General features: G+C 44.7%; 1 protein-coding gene across 1 annotated transcript in view; it reads left to right on the top strand.

Moving 5' to 3' along the window:
* shisa9a (shisa family member 9a) overlaps positions 1-8,718 on the top strand; it is a gene marked incomplete at both ends in the record, with an annotated part of 62,996 nt that extends 54,278 nt beyond the window's left edge. The window contains 2 exons of the mRNA XM_080747431.1: positions 7,912-8,079; positions 8,669-8,718. Of these exons, the coding sequence (XP_080603557.1) occupies positions 7,912-8,079; positions 8,669-8,718 (218 nt within the window). The remainder of the gene's footprint in view (positions 1-7,911; positions 8,080-8,668) is intronic.
* Positions 8,719-9,090: the final 372 nt, after the last annotated feature.

A 9,090-nucleotide genomic window follows, 5' to 3' on the forward strand; every position in this document is an offset into this window, starting at 1 on the left:
GTCGTTGTGGTTTTTCTCTCCTTGTTCTCGCTCTGTCTGTTTTGATTTATCTCACTTACTAATTCAATAACTCACAACCCCCCCCCCCCCCTAAACCCCCAACCCATCCCTCCCGATGCAACTGTTGTCCCCGACCCCGAATACACATATACCGTACTGTACACACACTGGGCTAATGTATGTATTGAAAAGGCTTGCAACAACGCTTTCAATCACGTACATACAATCAGGCATTGTACAGTGAGTGAGTATACGCGCACGCCCACCCACACGCACGCATGCACGCCCACACACACACACTCTCACAATGGTGGTGTCTCTTAGGGAGTAGTACATGAGTGAAGTGCAGATATCACTCGGCTAGAGACAAGCAGAAGCCTTTGAAATCATTGCATGTTTTTCTGTGTGTGTGTGTGTGTGTGTGTGTGTGTGTGTGTGTGTGTGTGTGTGTGTGTGAGTGTGCGTGCGTGCGTGCGTGTGCTTGTGTGCGTGTGTGCGCAGTGCGTACGTGCGTGCCTCCATGACTCCAGTCCTGCAGTACAGTAGTACACAGGGTCAGTGTACATACAGTGCAAAACTGTATGTGTATGTGCTGCAAGAAAGCAGCAGCACAATCAGGAAAACTCGGCATGAAATGTTCCCATCTGACAGCGGCCAAGAGACTTTCCCATCCAATATGAGATGTCCACTGTTTTGTGTGTGTGTGTGTGTGTGTGTGTGTGTGTGTGTGTGTGTGTGTGTGTGTGTGTGTGTGTGTGTGTGTGTGTGTGTGTGTGTGCGCGTGTGCATGTGCGCATGTGTGCATGTGCGCGTGTGTGTGTGTGGGTGGGTGTGGGTGCGGTTGCGGTTGTGGGCATGTGAACACAGAACACATTGAAAACATATTTTATGTACTTGTGGTTGAGAAACGATATGATGTGATATCCGTTTGGCAGATCCAGGTTTTGAGTGTCATTGAATGAGCAATGTGACTCTGGAATAGCATTCAGTGACACAGTGACACATGGAATTAAGATTTGTGCCATTGTTGCTCTCCAAGCTGACCCTTCTCTCGCAAAACTGTGGATCTACTGTAATCATAGTGGATTGAATATGACTCTGCTGAAGAGTGTGAGGGCAGGGACGTGCAGAGAATGTTAGAAAGGCAGGGGCTGACATTTTGTAAAAGGGCCTTTTGGTGAAAATATTGAAAATAGCCGACCTCCAAGCTCACGACGCATTGTGAGCTTGGAGGTCGGCTATTTTCGGTTCGGTTCTTGATACCATACTAAACTAAGCATAAAAAAAGCAATGCTGGAGATGTGGCGTAACGGCATGGATTTCTACACAGAGAGGGCAATTCTTTCAACATAAGATGCTGCATTCAAGTTCAGGAGAGTTTGGACAAGGCACTTCTCTTGAATGCTTCTCTTGAATGCTGGAATTTATTCCCAGATTTGACAGGTATTCTGCTAATTTTCCCTGACTACTTCTACTCCCGCTCTCAAGCCGTTCTTTCCCCGACATTGCCTCATACTCGCCCTCCCCTAACCATTGTTACGTGTTTTGTGTTGACACTGTTCGGTTGAAAATACAATACTAGTGCAAAGCTCATTTGGGGTATGGCCGCTTTTTGGAACGCATGCTGGTACAGCACGTGGGCCGTTTCTCGAGAACCGCTCATCCAAACGACTACACACTTGACGCTGTGCTTCCTTGTGTCCTCAGCAATCCACTCACCAAGTGTGAAAGTCAATCGGTTGGATGGGTGGGTAGCGAGATATAGTCATTCAGAGCGGGCCGGCTCTGTAGAACTGCTTATCCAATGCAAGTGTTGGATATGCAAAGGACAGTCAGTAATACAGACAGACATACAGAGATTCCTGGAATTTGTAGATAATATATGGTACAGTAGATGTCAACTTTGCTGTCGATCAACTAGGTATAAATTAGCCTTTACACTCCCTCTGCCTTTGGTGTGCCTGTCTCTATTTCATTCTGTACTTAGATTTATCTGGTTGTCTGTCTCTTTCTCTGCTTCTCTTCATTACTTTCAGGGCTGGGCAACCTATCCATATCATGATGATATGAGACTAGATAAGGTCTGGGATTTGGAAGTGTAATATTGTGATATGCAAAAATGTTGTCTTTTCTTGGTGTTAATCACATAAGCCTCACTTTAAACGTTCAAAACTTTCAAGAAAATGTATTAATATAGTCACAATACAATATTATCATCATTAATGATTGTTATTTGGTAAGAAATATCTTGATATGTTATTTTTGTCCATATCACCCAGCCCGGCTATTTTCCTCTCTAGTCTCTAACCCTAACCTCTCTCTCTCTCTCTCTCTCTCTCTCTCTCTCTCTCTCTCTCTCTCTCTCTCTCTCTCTCTCTCTCTCTCTACTCTCTCATCTCTCTCTCTCTTCTCATCTCTCTGCATATCTCTCTCTGTTTCTATTTTATTCTTTCTCTCTTTCTATTCTTACAACTTCTCTCTCTGTAATGTTAGTTCCTGATGCCTGTAATGGCTGTGTGTGTGCGTGCGTGCGTGCGTGCGTGTTTTGTCACATGCACACACACGTGCATGTGACAAAGCCAGTGTCAGTGCTAAGTGATTAATAGTGACAATGAGAACCTGCCTTCTCGCTGGACAGTCAGGGCAGTGCACTGGCTGAGGGATCTTTGATCAGCACTCACAGCATGACTGCTGATGGAATCAATAGCATCGAGGGTTGTTTGCTCCACAACACTTTGTCTGTCCTCCCCGCTTGTCTCTGCTTGTCACCGGAGGAGAGAGAGGAGAGAGAGGAAAGATGAGAGAGAGAGAGAGAGATGAGAAGGAAGAGAAGAGAAGAGAGAGATGAGAAGAGAGAGAGAGAGAGAGAAAAGAATGAGTTCCAAGGTTCAGTTTCAAATGTATTAGAAAACACTGTTGCATAACAGTATGAGCTAGAAAAGTGTGTTCTTCGGAGCACAGGTCTCCGGCAGGCCGGGTTGTCTACCCAGGGCCGCCAGGCCTTGGTCACAATAGCCACTTGGAATGCGATCTGAACTCATACATCTTGATGACAAGACCTCAGAGATATTGTATACTGATTTGTGTGCGAATCTAGGAGTAGTAGCAAAAAGTGTGTTTGGCTATCTGTATCATGGTGGCTCTATATACAGGCCGATTGGGGAGAAAATCGGGGCCAGCCGGTGCCGTGTGATTAGCTGTACACAGATGGACGGGACAGACACACACACACACACACACACACACACACACACACACACACACACACACACATTGACAGACTGACGGCCAGACAGACACACACCACGGACAGACGGACGGACGGACAGGGTCAAAAACATGCCTCCAGCCTGGCGGAGACAATCTAAGATAACATGAGTTATGAATTAGAGAGAGAGAGTAAGAGAGAGAAAGAACAAGAGAGTAAGTAAGAGAGCGAGAGAGAAAAGGGCACTATTGTGAGAACATTCATACAGTATACAGTATACAGTATACAGTATAAAGTATACAGGAAGAGAAGAAAGGATAGAATAATAGGGCATGGTTATCATACAGGTAGTTTTTATTTTTATGTTAGTTTATTGTAATATGGGGTAGTCAGGGGTGAGATTCAAAATGTTTATCTCAGTTAACAAAAATGTTGTCATTTTAGTTTTCATTATTTCGATGGGGAGGGAATAGGGAGGGTAGAAGAGAGGATGGGGCAGAGCAGAGGAGAAATGAGGAGAGGAGAGGAGAATTGGGAATTGAGAGAGAGAGCGTGTATTAATAGGACTGTGCTATAAATCTGACAAATAAAGCTCTTCTGATCTCTGTCTGTCTGTCTGTGGTGAGACACAGACTCATGCCTGTTATTTCTTTCTGTTTAAACGACGTGGTGCAGCTCACTATTTAGTTTTAGTCATAGTCTTTTGAATAAAATATCTTTTAGTTTTAGTCATAATTTTGTCACCTGCAAGTTTTAGTTTTAGTCTAATTTTAGTCGACTAAATATCATAGGATTTTAGGCGACTAAATCTAGTTGATTTAGTCAACTAAAATGCATTTTGGCAGGCCTTGATGACATTGTAATGGCTGATAGCTTGTAGATCTGCTATTTTCAGCACGCAACACCTGAGAGCAACCAAACATAAAATGACCCTCTTCTCCACTAGTCCCTCCCTAACGTTTGTCAATTGTCAATATATTTAGTCTTAGTTTTAGTCATCACAGCTTACTTTTATTTCGCATTTATTTCGTTTTCGTCAGTGAAAAAAATTACACTGGTGCAGCTCCATCCATAACCCACCTTCCTCATGTCTCCTATTTTGTCACATCCCTCAGCTTCATAGTTGCTTTCTATTGTCTTCTTTCCATTTGTGCCATCTAAACCCTTTCAACCTAGACGTCTCCCTCTCTCTTTTCCTTAGCTTTCCCCTCCTCCCCTCTTGCTCTCTGTTGCCTCAGTCCTCTCTTTTTCTTAGCAGCTTAAAGTTTACCCTTCTCATATTACCAAGTGGTTATTTTGGGGCTTTTAAGAGAATGTATTTTCTTTGCAGACGGATCCCCTTGCCGTCAGTAACAGGAATTTGCAATTATCTTTAAAGCTCAACATGGCGAGAGGACAGTGCCAGAGAAAGAATAAGAGAGAGTGAGAGAGAGAGAGAGAGAGAGAGAGAGAGAGAGAGAGAGAGAGAGAGAGCGGCCCGTCTGAATTCCCACCCTTATTTTAATGTTCGGCGGTGCTTTCACCAAGTCAAGCTGTGCTGTTCTGCTAGACACAGGCCTCCTTTGTACATCCCTTTTCCATCTGTAAGTGTCCTGTCTCCCACCATCCTGCTTCTTTCTGTACAAGAGGACCCATGGAGCTTTGGGCGGCGTTATATAAGAGGCACTACTCTTACTGATTGATTACAGTCAGGCTTGTCGGGAACGTTACCTTTATCTAATGCAGTGGTTCTCAACCTGTGGGTCGGGAGTGGGACCCCAGAGGGGTCCCCAAATTATTTTGGGGGGTCCCCAGATGTTAAGCTAAATGTTACATTCAACAGTAAAAAAAAAAAGCAACATACAGTATAAGTGTATAGAGGGTATCTGCACATTTCTAAAGTGACACTTTAAGGACTTTAAAGACCTTTTTAGTACCTCTGGTCAAACATTGGTCATACTGTCAAATATTAGAGGCTGAAATTAAATAGATCGAGTCAAACTAAATGTAATGCCAACTCCTACAATTCCAAGTGCTCGTCAGGGTGGGGGGTCCCCAGTTGAAATATGATTATTTTGGGGGTCGCGGCCTGAAAAGGTTGAGAACCATTGATCTAATGCACTGTTTCCCAAACAGTGGGTCGCGACCCATTTGTGGGTCACAGACCAAATACTGTGGGCCACGACTTTAGTAAAAATCAAAATGTATTTAAAAAAAAAAAAAAAAAAGTATTTAAAAAGATTTTCTATTTAGAAATAAACAAAACGCACCTCACTTCGCATGGTATCAAACATGACACACATATATCTCCGTTCTGTCCGTGACATCAGCAGTGGTCTCCGTCTCTGCTTTCTATGACGTCAGTCTCATGTGACAATGGTTGCAAAGGCACCAACATCTGGGGTCAGGAATGCCACTGCTGGCTTGGAGGCTCAGGTCCCTGGGAGCATTGTGCCTCCCCGCGTCCCCTGCTCCGCCGCCGTCCCACTGCCTGTCTCAGAGAAGAAAAGAGATGTTTAATGCCTGTCATGGACCGTGTTTCTGGAGGACACACCATTATGTTGAGGAAGTGACAATAGAAGGAAGGATTGTAATGCTGACAGTTTCTCACAGATAATATGGTGCATGGTGTTCAAAATATACTATAAAAAAAAAAAACGATCGGGGAAGATGGTGGAACTATACAGGATTCTGCAGCACGGCTGCAACAAAATGAAATAAGATCCACACCTCAACGATGGTTACTACTACTGAGTTGTGAATTTCAAGAGGACGTGTCACTTCTCTTTTCTTTTCTTTTCCTTATAGAAACATATGTTTGGGAGAGCTCTCTGTACAAGGTATTCTGGTTGTGTGTCTCGTGTTGTTTCATCAGACACCGAGATCTGCGTCGTATCGTGAGTTGTGTCTTTCATAATCTTGCGTCATTTGCAGGTGAATCATGGTACATGATAGCATATAGCCCCCTTAATACTGTGTTTACAGCCATCTATGCTGTTGGGGCAGTGGTTTCCAACCAGTGGTCCTTGAGGGGGTTCCAGGTGGTCCCCAGCAAAATGAGAGTTTGTAACCAAATGGACCCTTGTAGATCTTTAAGTCTTTCCATTTGGTTTCATTTTACTCTCTCAAGTGTTATATTATTAAACATCTATATTATTGTACAAGAAGGCTCTACAATTAGTGAATGTAGAAGAATTGCTATTTTGATCAACGGTTGCTCTCCTATGGCAGGGGTTTTCAAAGTGGGTGACGGGGGACCCTGGGGTGCCGCGACGGCAGTTCAGGGGTACCGCAAGATAATTTGATAGTATTTGGAATTTATTTGGACTCTTGAAAATATATTTAGTGTCATTTTAAACTTGAAGTACAAAGATATTTTCAGTCAGTTCTAACCAAAATGGCAATTATCTCAATGTTTTCCTTGGTTGTGTGCTTGTAGATCTGCTGTTTTCACTAGTTTAGTACATTTTATAGATGATAAATACAAAACAAACAGTTTTGGACATACACGGTTTCCACCCGACAACGACGATATGCTATAAATTAAGGTGCTGGGAGTGAAAATTATAATGTAGGGGTGCCTCAGATAAAAAAAAAAAAAACTATTAATGGGGTGCTCTGAGACAAAACAGTTTGGGAACCCCTGTCCTATGGCAGCAACATACTAGCCTGATTTCAGACTCAGCTCACGCTTTAGTCTGAAACTGTGCTCCATTCTGAGCGATTTACGGGGGACTTTTTTGCGAGCGTGCACGCGCGTGTCCGCGCGCGAGTGATCGCGACGCACGGTGATCGAGACGCACGGTGGACGCGACGCACCGTCGGCGAGTGTGTGTGTGATTGTGTGTGTGTCTCTGTCTGTGCCAGTGACTGCTTCCACACAGAACTGCGACCAGAAACTTGTAATCAACATTAAACAGCTTGGTGAAATCAGTGCGCTCGTGCGTGTGTGTGTGTGTGCCTTCCTCTGTGTGTGTGAACTTCGTTTGAATCGTTTCAACTGCTGCGCGGATTGGATATTCGTTAGACCCACCCCACCCCCACCCCCACCCCGCGCGCTCATTGGACAGCCGAAAATAAAAACCGATTCATGTACTAAGCTCCAGACCAGAGAAAGAGTCCACTCTGAGAGTGGGCGGGGTCTCTGGTCTGGAAGCAGGCTACCAACATACAGCAATTGTGGGCAAAATCTAAATGATAATAAAAGCATCTGTGTCTGAGAGGCAGAATTTCATCAAATGCTGGTCCGTGGCTCAAATAGATAATGGACCTCGATTCAAAAAGTGTTGAAAACCACTGTAGGGCAGTGTGAACTAACAGGGAATGGAAATGATGGTTGTGTCATTTGTGTGTCCAAGAGTGAGGCCTAGGGTAAGGGTTGTGTGTTAGGGTTGGAGCTAGGGTTAGGGTTGTGTGTTAGGGTTGGAGCTAGGGTTAGGGTTGTGTGTCCAAGAGTTGGAGAGGGTTAGGGTTAAGGTTGTGTGTCACAGAGGGCAGCGTGCACAGCGTTTTTTATTATAATTAAACACAAACTCAGGTGACTTCACCAGCTGGCACATCTTCAAACACAGCATGGGGGCCTCTAGTTTAAATATAACGAAAACCTGCTCTCCCGTACTTGGCCCTCCATAACCCGTGACTACTGGATGCCGCCTCATCCTCTTATGCTCTCCATCCTTCTCCCTCTCACGTCTTCTTTTTTTTTGTGTGTGTTTAATCCACAGAGGGCGGCCAGATAAACAACAACGTGGGCCCGGGGCCCGGCATGGGCCAGCAGCACCCCTACCCGGCCCTCGGCCAGCTGGCACACGTTTACGAGCAGCAGCAGCAGCAGCAGCAACAGCAGCCGCAAGGCAAAGAGCTCAACAAGTACGCCTCGCTCAAAGCTGTGGGTGAGTACCGAGGAGACAGGAAGGGCGGCGGTGGCGGCCGGCAGGGGCGTCACAAGGGGGAGGGGGAGTGGGACTGAGTTACTAGGGCCCAAGGTGGAGGGGGCCTTAATTATTTTATTCTTTAGCTATTGAAAAATAGCAGAGATACAAGCTCACAGCGCGGCACCGAGTGCCGCGCTGCGAGCTTGTAGATCTGCTATTTTTGAAAAGTCGTGAAAATGTGTGCACGTTTTTGAATATATGTATTTTTTTAAGCGAACATTTGTAACTCAAATTTTGCTTCTGGGGGGTCCCTGGAACTAAATATTTTGAGATGGGGGTGTCTGGCCAAATACATATCATTTTCGGGGTCCTTCACATGAAAAGGTTTGAGCATCACTGACATAGAAACATAGGTTTTTCAAAAAACCTTAGAAGGATTTGAAATATTCAGATTCCGCACAAATTTTCACGATTTTTCAAAAATAGCAGATCTACTATATCTGCTATTTTTCAATAGTTAAAGCACAAAATGTGTGTGAATCCTTGTACCCAGGACCCAGAATTTGGTGTGACACCCCTGGTGACGGGAGGTTATCTGTGGCAACAGATGCCATGAGTGATTCCGGCCTTCAAGCTTCGTGCCGGGCCGAGTCGTAGTAGGGCCATGAAACAAAATATGGCTTTCATTCCAAAATGCTAGACTAAAGGGCAATATAAATGTCTTTATTGTAAATAAATTATGAGGGCGGTCAATGTTTCAGAATTACCGCTGGGTCCTTCTCGAAGGCGCGACGTTCGTATGAGCATGAGATCGATGAGGGACGACGGGAGGAACGAGCAATTGTTTTAACGGATGTTGTTAGTCGGGCTAGAGGTTGCCTCAGCGCATGGTTCATGAAAAAAAACAGAGGGGTGTGTGTGGGGGGGGGGAATTTTCTTAACCGCTTGCGACAAATAGCAAAACAGCAGATCTACGAGCTCGAGTTGCAATGTGTCACGAGTTTGTAGATCTATAGAAATAATATTCAA

This window comes from Nannobrachium achirus (assembly GCF_963921795.1).
Source record: "Nannobrachium achirus genome assembly, chromosome: 18".
Classification (NCBI taxonomy): domain Eukaryota; kingdom Metazoa; phylum Chordata; class Actinopteri; order Myctophiformes; family Myctophidae; genus Nannobrachium; species Nannobrachium achirus.